At 40.1% G+C, this 23,242-nt stretch overlaps 1 protein-coding gene across 1 annotated transcript in view; it reads right to left on the reverse strand.

Annotated features, from left to right (window-relative positions):
- Positions 1-23,242, reverse strand: part of ADAMTS12 (ADAM metallopeptidase with thrombospondin type 1 motif 12) — a 4,001,072-nt gene that overhangs the window by 583,847 nt on the left and 3,393,983 nt on the right. Inside the window, exon 19 of the mRNA XM_069627090.1 lies at positions 13,086-14,225. Within this exon, the coding sequence (XP_069483191.1) occupies positions 13,086-14,225 (1,140 nt within the window). The remainder of the gene's footprint in view (positions 1-13,085; positions 14,226-23,242) is intronic.

The following is a 23,242-nucleotide window of genomic DNA, read 5'->3' on the forward strand; positions in this document are numbered from 1 at the left end:
AAAACGCACAAGCACAAACACGTGCTCGTTCCCAGTCTTAACCGCACGGTTTTGGAACAATCTCCCGCTGGTATTGCAGTTAGAAAGGAATTTATTTACATTCCGGAAAAAGTTAAAAATGTTCTTGTTTATTTAGATAAGGTTTGTATTGCTCTTATGGTTCTATGTTAGTCTGTTTAACTGTTGCTTTGTGCGCCCTAGTGCCTGCGGGCTTCGGCGCGTAGTAAGTATATACATAACATAACATCCCAGAGCGTACTGCCAAACTATGTCACACTTGGCTCACATTTTGCCTCACATGTGCATTCAAGCACACTGGAGATTTGTATGCAGTCCCAGGTGACTGAGGCCAGCAAGCGCCACACTCCCAGGTAAGTCAAATGGCACCAGATCTCCTCACCAACCAGTAGGAATAGCTTGTTCAGGTATCCCAGAGCATTCTGCCAAACTGACTCACACTTGGCTCACACTTTACATTGCGTGCGATTCGTGCATGCTGGAGATTTATATGCAGTCCCAGATGACTGAGGTTGCCGATCACTGAGCTGCCAGGCAGCACTAGTGGCACCAGATATCCTCACCAACTGACAGGAATAGCTTGTTCAGGAATTCCAGCGTGTACTGCCAAACTGTCTCACACTTGGCTCACACTTTGAATACCTTCTAATTAATAATGAAATGGAGTGTGAACCTGCCCCTAGTTACTAATGAATCCTGTTTGGGAGACTTAACCCACACCTGGTCTCCGTTGAATTCTGAATAGAAGACTGAACCTGCACTTAGTCTCCATTGAATCCCTGTTTGGAAAAACAAAGGGACAAATACATTATCTATGCCTTAAGGAGCATACTAAAACTTCAACCTGTATCTCCTACTGTATTCCTCTTCGAGACAGGGTTGTGCGAGCAGCTCTTTTGTCCATCTGTAACTGGTGTAAGTGGTTACCAGGCTGTGATGGTCTCCATAATGTACACTTCTCAACAAGCTTTGCTGTCAACCGATAGTGGACAAAAAATAACCTGAGGCCTTCGATATGTGACAGAACATGTGTTCGTGTAAACATAAGATAGGGATAGTGTGACAGGAATGCCCCTGTTTATGGCCTATTTTTGACTTTAAAAAATCAACTGCTTTACTGCAAAACAACCACTTGATGGTGCACTATGCACATTTTCAAATTACTTATTCAGCAATGTAAATCGTAGCTGTACCCATTTACCAATTAACAGTTACACCCTCTTCATATTATTTGAAAGCACTCAATTTACTACACAAATCCTTTGATAAGTTCTATTAGCAGATGACTGCAAAAATGTCACATCATTCCATGATATCGGAGTCTAATTACTTAATTGTTCATCTGTTATTTTCTACACACAACTACAAAGAAAATGTAGGTACACTGCATATAGTTGAAGGCACCAGATTAGAAAATGAACACATGGCGAGGGACATGGACTTTGATTTGGACCCTCTATGCAAAACTGACAAAATAGAAGAAAGTGTAAACTTTAGCATTTGGAACATCATGACTTCTTCAGTTGATAGGAAGGGTTTACATAAAGTCAGTGTCAGGTCTTGTAGTATTTGCTCACAAAAATAATGATAACAGAAATCAGATCCAAGAAGAATGCTAAGAGGCAAAATGAAAAGAAGAGACATGAAAAGAGAATACGCCATTGCACAATCATAAATATTTGGATAAAATCTTGAATTTTGTGGGCTCAAATGAAACGACCTTATTTATTGCTGAATATTGCCCTAGCAAATTGCTGAAAGATATAACAAAAGATAAGAATAATACAAAAAAAATTAAGCGACAACCTTACATTATTTAAAGGAGCACTTTCTAGAGATTCCACTGGAGGCACTGAACCCTCATTATGTCACACAATTAATGGCTACCAAATGCAAAGATTGGTAGCAGTGCATTTTGTTAGTGTAACTTAGATGAGGGTGATGACACTCGTATGAAGGAATCATTGGGACACAAGCAAGGTCTCCAACTTAACCTTCAAACGGTCCCAATGATAATGTCTTTATATTTCACTATGATGACTTGGAAACCTAACTGGCATTAAATATGGACATAATGCCACAACATAGGATTATAGGTAATGCAAGAATCTCAGCCATGAAAGCAGAATGAATATTATGGGAAAAATAGGAGAAATCCATAAATCGAAGTAAAATTCTTCAAGTTAAGCATTCAATTTCAAAATTATGAGCACTCATGACACATGACTTTACTTGTGTTGCTTTTACTGACTTTAAGGAACTAGTTCTTTCTATGCTACATTTTAAACAGAGTAATATAATTAGTATGACAGATGGATGTACAGAAGATTTCTATAAAATGGGCTATTGTTTTTAGTATGCGACATAAACCATGCTCCCTTCTATTGCTAAGATTAGGCATCTTACTCCTAAAATTGAAAGCATCTGGGAGATGAGAAGGCTGTGAATTATTTGCATAATATGGAAGGGCTGACTATTAGCTGATTTCCAGGTGGGAAATAAGTATGTTGATCTTATCCATGAGATTTTCAAGGTTCACAGATCAGTATGGACACAAAATAGATCTCATTAGAAGTTGTTCTGAAACCAGATATACTTCACCACCCGTGAGCACTGGGAAATTATTTTTCAAATATATCCTGAGATACTAGGGATAATTCCAACTATTCCAAATCTATTTCAAAATGGCCCAGCGGATCATTTATATTGCCACAAAATATTAGAATTTTGCAGTAAGTCTGGTTGAATGAACAATGACCATGTTTTGTAATTTACCTTTTCACTTGAGCCATCCACCAGAAGGTAGCAGGAGATGACTTTATTTTTAGAGTAAGTAACAGATATTCAATGGAAAATGATGTGGTATAACATCTGAGACCTAAAACCCTGGCTGTTAAAAAATAAATTAACGAGGGGGAATTCCACTGTAGCTTTCTTGTAGTAATAATTTACGACGCTCCTGGATTGACAACGACCAATAGGATTTGGAAACATAGAAGATGGGTTTTAAAAAATTGGTTACCACATACCTGACAGATCCCTTTGCTGAAGTTATGGACTTTAATGCCAAGACTCTGTGAACATTATAGCTGATAGCAAAGTATTTTGGATCAGGCTATACCTCTTTCCAAGGTGCTTCAGCAAACGTCAATCAGTAAAGGGCAATTCTGGAAATGTAGCTTATAAGACTGTTATGTTAAATGGACGTATTTGTCAATTGACATCAACTATTGACTAGTTCTATACAAGTGTGAGCCATTTTCATAATATAATGTCTTTGGAGGTTAAATCTACAAATGAGAGTGATCAATATACCCTGTTATATTTTATTGGTCCATTGAATTTCATAAAAATACTGGCAGCTGCATGTTCGGGGCAACCACATCAGTGATGGTAAAAAAGGAAAACATACGCTGAAGAAAAATGTCGCCCATGTCAATCTAGTGTTATAGGAGGGCATATTAGATGACTTCTATAGTGATCATGGTAGAAACAAGATCCAGTCCCTACAGTACTACTCCTGGCCATAGCAAAACCTATGGAAGAGGTTAAGGTAAAACTAGGATCTAGGCTTACTGATTGAGGAAATAAAACATCAAAGAAGAAAAGAGACAAGTTAGTCAAGAGATATGTGTGGTTTGCTAGATAAGATTTCAAAAACAACAAAATTTGAAACAGAAATAGAGGAAATGGGAATAAAATTAATTAAATCAAATAAACAAGAATTGCATAATTCTTCATAGAAGAACATCAGATGGCAGGATATTCTTAATATGTAACACGCACATAACTAATGTATTTTGGTCTCTAGTTAATTAGACTAACCAGAGCCTAAACGCTTGAAAAATCAATTCAATATTAGCAAAAATATTGGAAGTATTAATAAGGTTAATGTTTGATGCTAGTTCTAAAACTGATTTCATTATCTCTTTCAACATAAAGAATCCCTGGTATCACAACACCACAAGTGAGGTTTATATAGAGTCCCTCCACTAGCACATCCCAATCAAGATTTACTTTGGCAAAGCGCTCTCATACAATGCCTTCACCTAAGGATTGCACAGATGAAAATAACATTAATGTACTAATCTTCAAATTCAAGACCTTCCTACAAAAAGGAGATCAAGATATGGTAAGGTCATTTCAGAACACTGCTTGTACCTTACACAAAATTATTATGTACTCTACATGTGACAAAAGAAATTAAGGCAAAACACAATCTGGCTGGTTTAATCAAGAACTTGCTGACGTGCTTGATATGGCACAAATAGCACTAGTCCTACTCAGATGACTATAAATATTTTGTCTTAGAATCAACCATTGTCTGTTCTAAAATAGCCTTTTTTTCAGAAATAGATCAAGACAATGATAAAGAAAATGTGCTATTTAATCGTATGCAGTAACCAGATTCAATGTTTCTGGTGTTATCCAATGTGCTGAATTGATTGTCGATTTCAAGCAAAAGATTTATTATGATATATAACTATTAATCTGTTAATTTCATACTCAAAGATGAAACGCTTGATATGGTGGTAACTGCACAGAAAACCATTTCAGGTCATTGAAATATGCTTAATCCCATTTTACCCGATAACTTCCTCAAATTGATTTCTATAAAAATAACTACAAGCTCCACTGAGGTTACCCACTATAAGGAACTTGATTATTTCTTCATTGCTTGAAGGCCATATCCAAACAGAGCTTAAAAGAAACCAGTGCTCAGCCCCTTTATTATAGAACATTTTCATCCAATTTCAAACCTTTTGTAGGGAAACTGTTTGAATGCATAGTTACTGTTTAGTTTCAGGCATTTCTAGAGGACAACCACCGGTTAGATTCTGCCATGCAAGCAATCCGACTGGAGAAAAGCACAGAACCTGTGATGACCTCCTTACTCGATAATATGGCCAATATCAGAGATCAGGGAGGAGGAGGCGGTGTTAGTGCTGCCGGATTTCACCAAAACATTTTACGCTGTAAGTAATCATATCCTAATAGGAGGATTGAATGATGTAGGCACAAAGAAGACTTTCCGAGACTGGCTTGTATCCTTCTGGACACGTCTCCAGCAGAAAGTAGTTATCCCTCTAGCTTTTTCAGAATTCACACAGATGACATGTTCTTGCCTCTTTTCTTTAATATGGCATTAAGCCCTGTTCCAACTGCTAGATCGACTTACCCCTCTTCCTTCACTTGGAACATTGGATTAAGGCTTTTAGCACCCCGGGTTGCCAAAGTGGCAAACTGGGGTGCTAAAAAAAAGGTATTTACCTTTGTTCAACGTGAACCCACACATGTTCCATTGAATGAAGAAATATACGTTTCCAAGATGGCCAGCGTGGAAAGGCAAGGCAGGTCTCCATACAGAGCCCTCTTCCCTTTCCATGGTGGCCTGTGGGAGCTGAGAAGAAGGAGGGGTTGAGGCAGCAGCACGCCCCGCCACAGAAATAAGTTAATTGGGGAAAGGAAGGTGTGGCAAAAAAAGGGGACAGGGTGAAGGGAAGATGGCGGCGCAGTAACCGGCCACCAGGCAGCATGAAACACGGACTGAGATTGCCAGTTTCAGCACTCGCGCCTAGCCCCCTGATTGGCTGGCTCGCCCCACCAGGGTGCTAATATGTATTTCCATCTGACCATCAACTTAACACTTTTGGCTTTAAATTCTATGCTGACTCACAAATCCTTCTAGAATGGACTACTGGTGCCAATATTACTATGTGGAAGGATTTGCATAAAAGCTGCTTATTAGCCACAACATGTAGATGAGCTAAAACTATCTAAGATTAATCCAACTGAGAGATAGAAGTGCTGATTCTGGATATGCTGAAACTACATTTTAGCTCCTTCAAAACTGGGTCAATGCCCTATATAATGTAATGTAAACAAACTTCTAGAGCGTGGACTATGACCAAAAGGCATCTAGTTGCTAAGAGAACAACAGATACAAATTCTATCAGCACTGAAAAATGAAAGAAACACATTCTGTTACACAAGCTACATATTTAGAGCTTTCCGAAAGCTTAGATGATAATTTATCTCTCGCAGCAGGCCGGGAAGAGAATGCCACATAGCTGGTGCCCGAGTCGAGAATGCTCAACCCCCCCGCCCTTGCAAAAATTAAATTGTGAAACTATCAGGAGATTCTGAGAGACTGACATAAGATCCCTTTTGCGGACATAAGGAATACGTTTATCCTGAAGATATTCCGCACCAGCATGATGGTAAGCACGATGAGCAGTGCAGAAAATCTTAAATTTAACACGACTGCTAAGGGAAGCCAGGGCAGCTGCAGAAGAAGATCATGGGAGTGAGCCAAGTGGTTAGCTCCCAAGGCCAGACTAGCAGCAGACTGTGGGCATATTATGCTGTTGCTAACTGAGATTGATGACATCCTGTCATATTGGAAAAATGATTACAGATCATACCAACTCTTTATGGCATGACTAATCATTTGTGACAAATGTGTCAAGTTCACCTCATCCCAGTCAACAGTGAGATTAATTTTTGGACCTCTGTCTTGTACCAATGAATTCTACTTTTTCAAATCTACATTTACCGAAAATGCATTTCCACTAATGTATTTCTGGAAATTCTATTTTTCCATGTACCACAACTAAAGTGCTGTAGATCACTATGCCAGTGGGTGGGACAGATTGTTATATTTGAATGACTATACAGTGGAAGTGATGAAGAGACAATGTTGACCAACTAAAGAATATTGTCTTGACATGTGGTGATGAAAAACAAATAAAAACAAATATGAATAATATATATGACAACAGATAATGATGGTCTCATGACAAATAGATATCAACAGTAGGGCCCTAGCATGACTTGTATATGGCTCTTTGGCAATGAACAGCACATATTTAGTAAATATATTGGCAGATTCTGCCTAGTCTTGTACACATGACATTACTGAGATTCAGAAACAAAATATAGTTAGTGTGTCCAGTGCGTTTTTACATTTAAGAATTGGGATGAATGGAATTCCTTGTAAATGATGAAAATGTACTGGCAACACTTTGTGCATTGTTAATACGGAATAGTTATGGGGTCTACTTACGAAGGACCGGAGTAGAGTATATGAGGTGCAAAGTACCTCTTGAATCTTGGACCCACATTTCCCTCTCACAAACCTCTCTGATTTGTAACAGAAATGTTCATGCTGGTGTAAGGGCTGAAATTGAACTAAGGCATCCGTTGGCATCTCCTCCATGCATGTCCACAGGTATGGGCCAACACCCAAGTATACATTAGCAGACTAACTCCTTATTGTCCAATCACTGCAATTGCTATTTTTGCATTTGCACCACCATGGAAATGTAGAAAATAAAGCAAAGTGTATATGCTAGGGATGAGTGCTTCATTTGGGGCTCATCAACGCTGCTGCCAATCTACTGGTGCAAAATTACAGAAACATTGGATTGATGCAAGCTCAAAACATGTTCCTTCAATGCATTTTTGCAGCATGGTGACGTTTCCCCTAGAAAACTATTCTGTAAATTCTGCCCAATTATCTTTTTAGAAACTCCAACGGGTATGCATTGATTAGAAGAGCTATTTTCTGTATCTGTACAAAAGCCAGGAAATAATGTTCTAATTACAGGCTAGTTGGAACATGACAACTGACCTGTAATTCACAGCTGCTCTATAGTCAGTTATTACACTTCGCTTGTGATGTCACAATGCCTGCTGCTTGAACCAGCAGAGAGCATTCCAACTGCCACTGCAGCACTTGCTGGCAGAACAGTTTTCTGTGTCACCTTACAGCCATTAGTTGACAAGGATCTGTTTTTGGTAGAATGTTTAATTTGTGCACTGCTGGAGTTTAACACAAGTGAGCAAGAATCTGCTTGTAACTACTTATTTCAAAGCAGAAAATTAACACGGTTTTTCCGATACATTTTATTAAACAGCTTGGACTACTTTTCTGTAACACATTAGGATCTGCTTTTTAAAATCCAAACAGATTCTATATTGATTATATGAATCAGCAAATGGAAGATCTCTTACATTAAATTATGCAGGAGGTGAAATATTAAAAGGAATGACAGTGTGTGGCCATGTATTTTGAGGAATAAAATACCCCCTACCATACATAAAAAAGGATATCACAAGTCTGCAAGTCACCTTGGAGTTCCATGTTAAACTGGAGGGCATATCCCTATTGTGTCTGGGACTGGGATGTAGAACGAGCAATCATATGTGAAAGTGTGTCCCAACAGGAAAAATGGTGTGTTTTAACAGTGGGAAAAGTCACTGTGGGCTGTCTCATTAGATGGCTACTGAGAACGGATCAGCCTTGAGCAGGTGTGTATGACTAACACCTAATGTGGGGTCCTTATGCTGGCTCTCTTCAAAGGGGGGAGCCAGCCATCTGTGTTTATTAATAACACTTAGTAATATGTCCTTATATCAGCTCTCTGATCTGCAGGATCTACTACACACTGTGCTAGACACTTAGCATTTGTGTAGAGTTCACATATTATTCTTTATCACATGTATACAATTTATTATAGCAATTTCTAAATATACATAATATATACAAAAAAAGTGAATGAAGCAAACTAGAATCAAAATCAAGAGTAGGAAGGATAGAAGCAAGGAAGTATTGGACATTCAGATCAAATATAGCTAATATACAAAACAAAACAGTATTACAACAAAACCAAAAGCAGGTTGCATAAGGTCTGCCTGACTCGTACAGTATATTCTGACCAGGAACTAATTTGTACACAGCAACTCTCTCATTACATCTGTATAAATCATTCATATGAGGTTGAGAGATTATCCTATTGATTAAGCAAATGAAAGTCCATTGAGATAACAGTTGTTATGGACAAAGTATTTTAGGATGCTACTGGTTGGTAGGTCTCAGTGTTAATTGAATCAACTCAGGGTCATAGGTCTACCCGGTACTCTGATAAGGTTCTTATGAATTTTGGGCATCGAAAGAGATGATCCTTTTGTCTGAGCTATTGAGATATTCCAGCTCTTCTTGAGTGATCCAACCCCTGTCTGCTCCAAATTGTGTGACTCCAAGAATTTTTTTCCTGAATTTCTGTCGATGGGTCCTTTGTAGGGGTCGATAGCTTTGAATGTCCTCCAGTAGGTCCATGACCAATCTGGTATATTGTGTATGGGGGAAGACCACAATGCCGCCACCCTTGTCGGCTTGTTTAATCACCAATCTGGGGTCTGATGTCAATCCCTCCAACGCCTTTCTTTCACTGTTAGATAAATTGGATTTCCATGACCTTACAAAAGGAATCAGCCTTCGGCCTCATTCCTCTAATTGGTCATGAAAGTCCTCAATGACTTGCAATATCCTTATAACAGGTGTTATCGGGTACTTTATCCAATATACAATTGACAGCTATGTATGAGGCTCATCTGAAAGATATGTTTTAAGTACCCAAGAAATTGTTACACCAAATGCATCGGCCAAAGGCTATGAAGTGTCAGAGGGGAACAGTGGATACCACATAAAATATAATTCTCATTGTTTTGTAATTGCTTGATTCTCGCCATTGCAAATGCATTGCAAAACAGACATTTGTGCTAAGAACTGAACTTATCGGAAAGCAAGGTTCCAATAAATTATTTTAATAACACTTGTGCAATAACATTGCAAAACGTGTTCAAAGATACATTATTTTCTATACGGCACTCCTGGGCATACAATTGAAAGTGTGCAAAGTCTGAATTTTTTCAAATATCTCTTTTCAAGAAGATGCTTTGGAAAACATTTCAGCAGAAATAATAACAGATGGATGTTGTAAGATTATAATACAAAGTATGCGATTCTGAATGTGTCAAGATGACACGCTGCAGCATGACACTGGCCCTACAACTGGTTTCAACTCTGCATCTGATTCCGAGTAACAATCCCTGCTAATGCTCCAAGAGTGGGTGCAAGATTGGTCATTGCTTTATGCTATGGAACAGGACCGTACTGCATGGGATTTTGCTCCATGTTCGCAATATTATTTTCATCATCCTGATCACCATCCAGAACTTCCCCCAAAAATTCTAGGGCTGTCATTGGATCAGTAAATCACCCCAGTCCTGGACAATTCTTGTCTGCCATTGGAATATAATGTTTTACTGATATGATCACATTCAAAAATACTGCAATTAGTACAAATTAACTACATTTATTTTAGGGAAAATGATGTTCAGTAAAGGTAGTCTGTAAGACCTGCTAATAGATGTGGTTATGCAAGGGCAACTGAGAGAATACATAACAGAACATGTTCTTTTTCACCTAGGCCTGTTCTTAACGTCTAGAGGTCATCATTCTAAACAATAAACTATCACTTTGTCACCCTCAGGCAATGGTAAACAGTTGAATTCAGCAGCAGCGAACAACCAGGATGCAATGTCTATTTTTCTTCTCCCATACTCTGTATACTGTTTGGTGAGCAGATTATATAGAAACATTTGACTATGTCCCCTAACAGTTTGGTAATCTTCATGCATTACAAAGGTATGTGGATTAGGTAATGGTAAGTCACTTTGCCCTTAAAGCAAATGCAATTTTTACATTTCCAACTCTGTTTGGGTGGAGGAAAAGCAAATAAATAGAACGTCTTATGTAAAGCATGGGCATTTTTATTTTATATTGATCAATACTTCGAAAGAGCTTTTCAAATCCCTGGCAGCATTGTGCTCTCCTCTGTACCTCACCTATAACAGGGAGTGCCAGGTGCATGGCAAAGCATTGCAGAGTTGCCAAATATCAACATGCATCCCCGCGTGAACTTGACTCTTTCTACTCATCTCCCAGTATAAATAACCTGCACCTTGGTAACTGATCAGCATCCCACTTGTACCAGTGCAATGAAATAAGAATGTACTGGTAATATTTTGGTGTCAAACTGTCCTGTTAGTTCTACCCCAAAAAGACAAATGTATAATAGCATGCATGTAGTCTTCCTTAAAAGACAATTTACCAACTACAACTTCCAGAAAACAAGGTGGCAAAACTGAAACAAGATAATGAGCTAAGATACTTGACTACGCATGTACATGACCAAATAAAAACACTGCACTTGCCCCCTACAAATATAACGATCATTTACAAATCTATCTGTTTTTGACCGAGCATACTGGGCCAACGGTGTTGATTGGTTTCACACAGGATCACTAAATACAGGCAAACCACAGACCTGAAAACACTCCAAGCAATGGGTCTCCGTCATGCCCATGTTAAAATACTAATAAGGCCTCATTACTAGTTGGGCAGTGTTCTGGCAGTAAATCTGCAAGAATACTGCCAAACTGAATTAACGTTACCACCACCTGGTCTGACAGATTGACCACCGGATTACAAGTGATAGCATGGCAGTGTTAATTCCCATTTATAGGATTTTGGTGGAATTAACAACAGTGGTAATTCCTCTGATGATAATTCCGATGATTTGCTCATTGTTGGTGATATGGCAGAGGAATATTTTCCTCTACAGGACCACCAAAGCTGTAGTAAGGCGGGGCAGTAATGCAATGCTAATGCAGTTGTAACCACTTCATTACCGCAATGTTTTCCCGCACCACCCTTCTCGTAATGAGGCCATATGACCTGGCTGATGCCTACAGTCCATCAGTGATCCCAAATTTGAAACTCTCTACAGCTCAAAGTGAGCAAATTCACCAGAAATTCCAGAGTGGGGAAAACCAACCTTTGTAAACTAACCTCTGACAGCTAATCAGAACTTCTGCTTGCCAGCTATAAATCCTGCTGGTCCGTGTGGTGTCAAGGAAGGAATACTTCCCGCATTGCCCGCGCATAGCCTAAAATGCAATAATTGTTACTGTGAATAGTTACGCTATACCTCTTCCAACAATTCACCTCTGAAACAATGGCCCTCATTACAACTCAGGCGGTAAGGGGTTTACGGCGCCGTAAACAGCGCCGACCCTTACCGCCTGAGTACGAGGTCCCTTAGCGCCATGGCGGATTTAACACCTGCTTTTAGCAGGTGTTAAAATCCATGGCGCTAAGGGACCATGGAGTTAATTACGCCACCGTAATTTACGGTGGTGTAATTAACGCCTTCCCCACTCCCATTATGCCCTATGGGGCAAAAATGGGAATGGGGAAGGGTAAATGGGGATTGGGGACTTACCGCCCCGCCAAGGTCGGAATGGGGCGGTAAGTCCGCCAACCACCACGGCGTAAACGTAGTTAACTACCGCCTGGGTCGTAATGAGGCCCAATAACTTTTCTATTCCCACCTCCCCATCCCTCATTTATTTGTCCTGCCACTCCCAAGTTCCTTCCTCCCTGGAAGCAGCCTGGAGCAGACTACCTTCCTGGTGCAAACTTCCAAAAGAAAATAATACAATTAAATACAATTAAATACATCACTTAAATGTCGACCTTATTCAAACCTGCACACCACTACTGTTCCACTTGGAACCACATCCAATGATGACCTATTGATAGACAATAACAAAGAGTAGTAAGATGTGCTGGCCTCTCCAAGTAGACACGCCCCACGTTCTATTGGTGAAAACACAAATTAAGAACGTGACAGTGGTATAGATTCTTAAGGCACCAGACCAATATAATGATTTAGAGAGTAGCCTACTTTCTGTCAGCTGTTCTGGGAAGAGCATATTAAGAAAATATGAATACAGTTATATTTTTCGCTCATGATTCCATAATGACAATACCATGCTACTATGGATTACACATATGTATGTGTTTAATGGTTATGTAAATAATACAAATGTGACCATAAATAATAGAGAAAATAATTATATTACTTCAGTTCAAATTTATACGTTATTATGCAGATAGTATTCCGAGGGCAAGGACATATAGCGCGTGGTTCCGGAAACACACAATCTGAACATGTTTGAATGCAGGGATTTAAATGTTTCTCCTGGCTCCATAGTCAACAATTCAAACGGTAGATCACAACATTTACTTGCATTTTAAAACACACACCACAGTGTTTTCTTAAACTGTAGAACCTAATGTTCTCTTAAAAATGTGTATGTTTCATAAGTTAACAATTCTGTTCCTTTCTGTCATATGTACACTGTAGAATTCTTACCTCACTCCAATTTCCCACTATCCAGAAAGCTGATTCCATTATATTTCCATCTTCTTTTCCAGTTAAATTCCAGTCTAAATGATGATTGTTCTGTCTTGAACCATTTGTCGAACCGTTAAATTCATAGTCTGTCGATTCAACAAAAGGCGTTGAACTGTTCTTCGGCAACTGTATAGCATTTTCATCCAATGATGGCTGTGCTCCAGGAGTGGCGCCAGTGACAACCGATTCTATGATGGCCATGTTGATTTGGATTTCAATGTTTGCCAAGCTTTCTTGTGTAGTTGCATCAATGGACCCAGAACTACTCACGTCTTGAAATGAGGACTCGGTAGGGAATTCATTTGGAGTATATGTTGGCAAGCGATCAGTTGTATTAGGCATTTTAACCACGTGAGTTTTCCTAAGGGGTGTATTCCTCCCTGACTTTGATTTGGAGACATTTGTGGCTTCCTGTTGGATGTCCTCTTCCTCGTCATTATTTTGTGTTGACCCATCTGTATCATCAATGTCAAAGTCTGGGTCTTCTGTTAAAAAATCATAACCAGGGGAGACATCCCTTGTCCCTTGGGAGGCAGTGAATTTAAGATCATGGTCACCCCCTTCAGTGCTTACATGGATCACACCAGGTATTCTTTCTGTGTTCATTTCAGTTGCAGTGGGCTGGTTGGTTACAGTTCTCTCACTGTATGTCTTTAACCCTTTGATGTCAGTAACAGCAGCGCTTTCATTTATGTTTAAATTACTACTATTTCTTAGGATGTTTTCATTTTGTTTAATGTCTTCTATCGTAGAAGTGAAATGGTTGGGATCTGTGACTGAATAAGAAGGGGATGTGGCCAGAGAAGTCATAGGTGCCTTACTTGTTAAAGTTGTTCTTGGTTTGTACTTTGGTGAACGTGTTTTGCCCGATGGCCCTGGTTTGGGAACAGGGACTGCTTTCCGATTTATTGTTCGACTGGGACTATTTCCACCTGTAGCTATTTTGTTTGGTAGATAAAACTTTCGTCTTAAGGGACACTGTTGAAGGCCACAAAGAGCCTTTGTATTAGGTCTTTTCGAAATATCACAAGGTTCATCATTGTTCTTTGAACATGTAATAGTTCTCATCCGGATGCCACCACCACATGAAACTGAGCACTGCAACATAAACAGGAAAATGATGCTCATGAATCCGACAGGCTTACATGATACATATGGCAGCAGCATATACATTTTACAATGTGAAAACCAATAGATAGAGTACTTGGCATATATTAGATTAATAGCCTTTTTGGATACAGCTTGAATGAGGAACATAGTTACTACTGTTCATAATTCAAAACATGTTCACACACTTAAATATACACTGAATTCTAATGATCAAAGGTTAACATACCCTAGCGAAATATGTATTATTTCTAATCTTGATAACCGTTTCTAACATCATGCCATTATTTTTATATTCATTATTGTTAATGTTAGTATTAGTACTAATAGTAATAGTAGTTGTTGTAGTAGTAGCAGTGCAAGAAGTTGTAATAGTTGTGAGTCATATTTTCTGTTTTAGCATTAGTGGACAAGGTTGTGTCAGTAGTAGTCTTGGTGTTAGGAGTAGAGGGTGATAGTAGCAGTATTGGAGCATTAAGTGACTGAAGATCTATTAGGGGATATGAGTTCATGGGTATATTGTGCTGACATTCATTAACAGAAGCATCTTCAAGAGTGGCTTCGGAGGTATATAGTTTAGAGTAGAACTTTGGACATTTTTAATAATATCTTTATCTGAGAATGTTCTATTACCTAGATGATCTTTAAGGACAACTATCCTTGACCTTTCTTTCTTGAATTTAAAGTAAGTTGCTAGAAATGTATTAGCCTTATTAGAAAGCTGATATATGTTTTACTTATATTTGAGCATATTTGCACAAGAGTATTGTGTGACGATTTTGTTATATTGAAATCTTAATTTAAGAATATCTTTAAGAGTAGAAGGAGAGTTATTATTAGCAAATTGGATTTCTAAAGGTTTAAGCTGCTTAAGAATGGATTCTGATTCCTGTCTAAGTCTTTTTCTTTTGTTATCATAACATGAAATTATATGGCCTCTAAGAACAGCTATATAGCATTCCCAATTATTTGTAAAAGATGTGTCTTGATTTTTATTTTCAGCAAAGTAGTTATTATGATGTTGGGCTATAAAAGGCAAAAAAGAATCATCACTCAGTAAATTAGCATTGAATCTTCATCTATTTGAGTTTGTAGAATTTACTGGGGATGCAAGGTGGTGGAATGGCACAGAGGGGTTTCCCGTATTGCCAACTTGGCCAATCCAATTGGGATGTGGGGAGGAGTGCAGAAAGGTGGCAGAGTCAGTGTTAAAGGCAGCTGGTATAATAGTGTCACTGTGGATGATTTAGGATTCTTTGGTATCCAGCAGGCAGTTGTGAGTGTCATAAGGGAGTGTGGGAAGTTTTTTTTTTTGCAGATAGATTGGACCTTATATCGTCCAAATATGAGAGTAGAAGAAGATGGGAGAAGTTGCATAGAGTTGAGTGTTTTAGGTGGGGTGGGGTATGCTTGTCTAAAAAGTTGAATCTGCCAAATGATAATGTCCTTGTTCTAATATATATAAACCAGCCTTATCAGAGCCTATAACTGTCCATAATCAAGGTACGTTAGTGAGTAATGCAGATAGTAGCATGTCGTCTGATGAAATGTGGAATGCACTTGAAAATCTGTTGACTAAATAAGTAGCAAAATGTGAGCGCTTAGAAACAAAACTTGACATATAATCTATGTTGATATACAAAAGTATAAAGAAGAAAATGTGTGTTGTATGTAATCAAGGCACTAGTATGAGTGATTTGGTGAATGCAGTGAATTCCATAGACGCGAATAGCCAAGAGGAAAAGCCGAGAAATAAAGTGAGAACAGATGGTAATACGAAGAGTAGAGTCACAAGACATCATGCTTTTATGAATAACAATAAAATATTATTACAGAAACAGAGAAGCTTATTAAAGAAACAGCAAGAGATGGAAGAATAAAAACAAAGTGCAGTCATAGTAGCTGAAAGATTAACATCTCCATTAGTAGAAACACCTGAAATGGTGCCTCCAAACGCTGCCGCCAATGTGGTGGTGGTAAGTGATGAACACATTGTAAAGGCCCCATTGACAGATGTAATACAGTTCACTGCAGAGAGGGCCTCTAAAAGGGGGAAAACATTATCTTCACCATATTAGCTAAGGGTACACAAAGCACATTACCGACCTTGTGGGTAAACCTGAATAGTAAGTTAATCGGTAAGCAATTAATGGGGCGGAAGCAGAGTGAATTAGAAGATGAAGATGGTATGAAAACCTTGCAACTTCACCAGGTTCATCAGGAAAGTAGCCAATTGCCCTTAAATCGTACAGCAGTAATATGTATACTACAATCTGTTGTCCCTCTTAGTAACCTCTCCAGACATTGTACTAGTAGATCAAGTTGAAATTGTTAACCAATATACTACTAATATCTCTTTTGCCTCAGAATCAACCCTTAATTATATCATGGTGTTTGAGGAGGAACCTCTGCGTGTAGGATATAGTGCAAATATAGTACACATACCACGAATCAAAATGCAACTAGTGAAAAGGGTAAATGGATTCTACCCTCTCCTATTGTAGTGGCGGACATAGAGTGGCTAAATCAAGGAGTAAAAGTGAAAAAAGATAGTGAACCATCTGCAAGTAAAGTAAAAAATGTGACAGGATACCCCAAAGAGCCTACATTGGTGCCAACGAGTAGAGTGGTAGAAAGTATTGGTGATGTTCCTGATGGGTATTGGCAGTGGTTTCCAATGGGCTGTAAAAACCACTTCTCAGCTGAACGCTAATGACATGGAAATTATGCAGTAATGTACTTGTGCAATACAAGAGGTCACTCACATTTGTTTGGGGATGAAGGTATGTTAAAATATTTTGAGGGATTACTTTTGTTGCGCTATAAGAAACATGGCTCATAGATGAAGTCCTGTTTGATGGGCGCGGTACAGTGCACCAAGTCGTTTCTCAAGGTAAAAAAGGTAGACCGAAGGATGGTCTGTTCAGTCGATCCAGAATGTACTCATAGCAAAAAATTCATATCAAAAGCTTGTGATCATCATGATTAACATATAGGATCCCCCAAGCATGGTAGAGACAAAAGTAAACATGAAAGCTGTAGAGCAAACCTTAAAAATGTTCAATCATCGTTACCCAGTATGGATGGTTGGAGATTTTAATGCTAAGAACAGGGCTCTCCCTCTTAATGATAAATGCTCTACTACTAGTATATCACTGGAAGCAAACACTATAAGAAATAATAAACAGGGACACGCATGGTATAAATTATTAGCTGCCCATGAGATGATAAAAATGAATGGTTTTACTCCAAGTGATAAAGGAGTGGCCTTTACTATAATTGAGGGTAAATCTGCAGCCACCCTGGACTATGTTTTCACAAATATCAGTGGGCTAGACTACTTTAAAGACATGGGCATTGTTGGGCGAGACAAAAGTGATCATCTCCCGCTATGCTCTCCCTTGACATTCCCACACATGATGAATGAACGTGTGGATCAGGATTGTAATGGTGATATATATTTGAATGATAAAGAGGCATTTCAGTTACCTACGGAAAACTGGGAAAGTAGTGCAACAATATCTGATATTATTCTGTTCAGTGAGCATCTAAATAAGTGTCTTGCTGCCGGCCCCGACGGGACATGTAACGCTGTGTTGAAAATTAATCCAGAAATATGAGCAGTGGCCCGTCATGTTCTATTTAAACACATAGGAGAAATAGGAAAAGTTCCACTTACGTGGAAGATTAGCCATATATTGACGGTCCATAAAGAAGGTTCATGGGAAAATCCGGCCAACTTTTGTATGCTGGCCATGTTGAACATACCGTCCAAAATGTTTGCATGTGTGTTACTAAAGGAACTAAATATATGGCTTGCAGAGAATAATATTCTTCCTCCCAACCAAATCGGTTTCAGAGCAAAATCGAGTACTGTGCACGGTCTGCTCATGTTGAAAAGGAGAAAATTGAATGTACATGGTGCATTTTCCACCGCGTTCGACACAGTAAAGAGGAATCAATTGTGGCTGAAATTAAATGAATGGAAGATACCACAGGGATTGCTGAAGATGCTCATGCTACTTTACTCGGGCACGTATGTGCGTTTGAGGCTAAATGCAAAAGGGAAATTGTCAAATTTGCTAGCAGCAAGCAGTGGGGCAAACAAGGGTGTATAGTGGTGGCCACCTTTTTCAATCTTTATTTGGCTGACATCCAAAATAAGTTTGCAAACACCAATGCCAACCCAGTTAAAATTAGCTCAGTGGTGCTGGGATGGCTGGCATATGCGGACGATCTGTTGATTCTTGATTACACACCGACAGGATTACAACTATTACAACGATTACAACGAATGCTAGACACAATAGCGCAATACTCTGCAATGAATGGCTTATCTATAAATATTGAAAAAAGCAAAATTATGCTTTTTCCCTGTGACAACTAAACCCAAGAAATGTGTGTGGAAGCTAAACAATTTACCACTTGAACAAGTAACAAAGTACAAATATCTGTGCGTATTGATAGATGAGAAACTAAATTGGGAATCTCATTGGTTAGCACTAAAATCACAGTGTCTATTATTGGTTAATGCCTTCAGCGTGTACATTGGTAGGAATGGTGGATACTCAGTGTCCGCCATTCTTACAAAATACACTGCAAAAATAAGAACGCTACTTTTATATGCAGTAGTTATATGGGGACACAAATATTGGAAGTGCTTAGTCCCCTTTGAAGCCAAGATGTTGAGGAAATTAATGCGGCTGCCACAAAGTGTATCAATAGAATATTTATATCTTGAGTTTGATCTGAAAAGTGTAATGTTATCTTACTTGAGTCAATGTGCAATGTTCTTTGACCAGCTCTGTAAACAGACTACTCATACCATATTAACTCCTTTTGTCCAAGCGTTTCTGAGTTTAGAGGGTAGTGTACATATTGTAGTAATGCGAGTGCTTAATGCAATACATGTAAAATGGCTTGGCGGGCATTCTCACCATACAGGTAAGGCAGGATTGAAGAATTGGTTAAAAGTAAAACTGCAAGAAATTAGCTATGAGCAGAATTTGATCAATCTAGCTACAAAAGCTTATAGTGGCCAGTACTGTTAAATAAGGATTACAAGGACAAAAATACCTAAATATATCACTGGATACCCAAATGTTAAGACATTTCACACCTATTTGATGATGAAGTTTAATAACTCAGAAGAACTAGAGACAAAGGGTCCTATGTGGGGTATAAGACATGAAGAACTACCATGTAGAATGTGAGGAAGTGAGTTGATTGAGTCCTTAGACCATTTAATTGTGGAGTGTGAAAGACTAAGTAACCTCAGAGAGAAATAACTAAAATGTTATAGTAATAGGATAGACTTGCAAGTGACATATTACTTTTGGCAGAATGTTATGGTGGGTGATGATATTAATTTAATTTATCATATAACATCATTTTATCAAAAAGTAGTTGAAATTGTAAGATGTTTGGTATAGGTTTTATGTATGAAAATACCTTTTAAAGTTTTAGAGAATGTTTTTAGATATTTTAAAGAGTTTAAAATGTTGTTTGTGTTGTATGTATATACAAAGCCATGTGGCTAAAAGTATATTTTGATGAAATAAATAAATAAATACATTTCACAGCAGTACAGTGGCAGCCTACAAAGATATTTTTTCAACAGAAGTTAAACTTGCCACCTTTTCAACAATTAGCAAACACAGAGTAGCGGTTATTTTAAATATCTTCAGCAAATGACAGGGAACGCCAACTCATTGTTGCATGTTGTAAGGCAGTGGTTATCATAGGTTATTCTTAAGTGACCTGCTCAGAAGACCTTCTTTGTCAATTTCAGACCAATCCAAAAACGAATTGTTCTGGTGCAATAACAGTTTGGGACTGGTTTGCAGAAATGATTTAATGTCTATCAAAATGGCACTATTATGGCTCAGGGTCCTCAACCCAATCTCCTTCTCTTTGTCCAGCGTCTGTTGTCCCTCATCAACTTCCTTCCCACTCTTGCTCCCCTCCTTCCTCTCTTTCTGCACCTCCTTCCCACCTTTGACTGTGTACCACGCCCCTGTACCCCCACATTTTGGAAAACCTTCGAAGTTGATGAGTGGCCTCAGTAAGCTACGCTTAATGCTTGCTGCGCTATCAAATATTCTTCTGGATCTGCTTCCTCCTTGAAAACTTTGACCTCGACGTCCACTCTTTCACTGAGACGTGGTTCGATGCCAGCTCAGTCACTGCTTTTGACTCCCGTCTCCCTGATGGCTACAAAATCTCTCTAAGCCTTGACCTAACCCTGTTGGCAATGGAGTTGGCAATGGAGTTGCCTTGATCATCCCTGAGTGGGTCCCTTCTTCCTCAATCCCACCCAGCCCTACTCCTCCTTCGAAAGCCTTGTCTGAAAGCTTGACATGTCTCCTACTTCCTCTCTTACCATTACCACTCTCTACAGGCGCCTGACCCTATCTCCCCATTCCTCTCTGAATGGGCTGATTTCTCCTCCTCTCTCCTAACATCTACCTCTAAACTCCTCCTACTGTCTGACCTCAATATCAACCTTGACTCCTCAATCACAGTTTCCACTCTCTTCTGTGACCTCTGCATCTCTCTCTCTCTCTCTCTCTCTCTGTCTATTCTCCCCTATGGCCCTACCCACTCGGCTGGACACACTCTCAATGCCTTCATCCATACCACTTTTTTTTTTCTGCTCCACTCTCCACCCTGCTCTCTTCTGGTGAGACCAGTCCCTCCTCTCCGCCCACCTCGTTCCTCTCGGCCCTCTGACCGCACCTCCCCCAGCCTCATTCACAGACATCCATCCAATGAAACTAGTGTCAGTTGCTGCCTTTGACTCCACCTCCATCCCCCTACGTCCCACTGCTGACTCTACTTCTGACTCGGCTCTCAACAAACTCCATCTTGCCATCACTAACACGCTAAACATTCTTGCCCCAGCTGAATGGAAGTGGCAGACTTCCAGCTCATCCTCTGACAAACTGGCCTGCTGCCTTCTCCAAAGGCAATATCATCTCTCATTTGTTCCAAAAAGAGGGCCCACATCTAGGCTCGCAACTCTGGGGAATCCAACTGCATGGCTCAACTCTTTCAAATCTGCAAGGAACTAGCCAATCCTGCTGCAGTCTGCACATTGCCTCTTCCCTCCCAGGCCATTTGCACTGTACTGGCCACCCATTTCATTGCAAAAACTTAAGACATCAAGAGTACCTTTTCTTCCTCCCCCTCTACTTCCCTCCCCTCCCATATCCCTGCCACCATTGGCCTCTCATCCTCACTCTTCCTCTTTCTCCTCCTTCTCTCCTATTACTTTGGAGGAGGTCACTAGAGTTGTCTGCTCTATGAAGGCCTCCTCCAAACAGGTCTCCTTGCTGATTTCTGTAATCATTCTCTTGTTACCACATTTTTCCCCTCTTCCCTCAATCACTCCATTGTGCGCCGCCTCCAGAAAAAGCCTTCTACTTACCACTCGTGTCTGGCTAACTACCATCCTATCTCTATCACTCCCTTCTTTGCTAAACGTCTGGCGAAGTTGTTCTTCCCCCAACTAACCCAACATACTGAGCTTGTTGGTTGTTGACACGTCCATCAATCTGGATTCCGAGCATCCAGAGGCATGGAAACTGCTCTCCTGTAGATCCGTGAAGAACTGCTTGCATCTCTTGACTCTAACTCACCTGCTGTTCTCATCCGACTCAATATCTCCTCTGCTTTCAATACTGTCAACCACTCTATCCTCATATAGTGCCTCAATGCTACCCTGTGTATATTGGAGCAGGTACTAGACTGGCTGACCCACTTCCTCACTGACTGTCCCTCCCATTTTATCCTGGGTTCTTTCTCCTCCCCCATTTCTATCTCCACTTATAGCGTACCCCAGGGCTCTAAACTCTCGCCCAGGTTCCTCAACATCTATCTCACCCTGCTTGCTCACCTTATCTCCACTTTCTCCCTGCACTTCCAATGCTTTGCAGATGACACCCAATTATGTTTCAAACTTTCCTCTGAACCTCTCCCCATTCTACCATTCCTGACTGCTTGTCTACTGTCCAGTCTTGGTGCGCCTCAAACGATCTCTGTCTCAATGCCAGCAAGACAGAGATCCTTCATATTGGGACTCCTGTTCCCTCATTCCGCCCTTCACTTTGGCCACCCTCTATGGGCTCTCTCACCTCTCCTTTCTCTGAAGCCAGAAACCTTGGAGTCATCTTTGACTCCTCTCTCTCCTTTCTTCCTCACATCCTGCACCCTACCAAGAAGGCCCATTCCAACCCCACCTTCTCAGAGGTATCCTCCCTTTCCTCACTTTTCCCCAGAAACTCAATAAATCTCTGGGACTCTATAGGATGGACTATTGCAACAGCTTCTTCCTTAATCTACCATCTTCCTCTCTCCGCCCCTCCAGCTAATCCAGAATAGGGCTGTGAGACTTATCCTTGGCCTCAAGTCCAGGGACCACATCTCTCCAGCCCTAAAATCTCTCCACTGGCTCTTGGTTTCGGCAAGGATCAAATTCCAATCCCTCTGCATCATCCATAAGGCTGTCTGGGGCCTGGGACCACGCTATATACAACTTGCTCTCACCAAATGCTCTCCCGCAAGATGTCTCCTATCTGCTGGTTCCAATTCTCTGCTTGTCAAGCACTTCTCTAAGGAGCAAGCAGGTGGCCAATCTCTTTCCTCGGCTGGCTCCCTCCTCTGGAACAGCCTCCCACTTCTTCTCTGTCCTGAGCCGGAACTCCTCAAATTCTGCAAGTTCCTCAAGACTTTCCTCTTCTCCTCCTCCTTCCACGTATCCCTTCTGAGCTAACCCCCAGTCGCTGAGATTGGTGGCCTGTGCCCTTATGTTTCCACCTGTGCCCTGGCCTTCTGTCCAATCGCTTGCAGCGTCCGGCCTTCTCATGCACTTGTCGTTGGGCACCCACTGGCCTGTGTTGTCTCACAAGCCCACACTTATTGTACTTGAAGGTGAACACTCTCCTACCTAGTGGTCACTGCCTGCCACTTTACAGTTGTCCTGCAACTGTCTCTCTGGCACGTCCCCC

This window comes from Ambystoma mexicanum, chromosome 6p (genome assembly GCF_040938575.1).
Source record: "Ambystoma mexicanum isolate Mex_15411 chromosome 6p, UKY_AmexF1_1, whole genome shotgun sequence".
Taxonomy (NCBI): Eukaryota; Metazoa; Chordata; class Amphibia; order Caudata; family Ambystomatidae; genus Ambystoma; species Ambystoma mexicanum.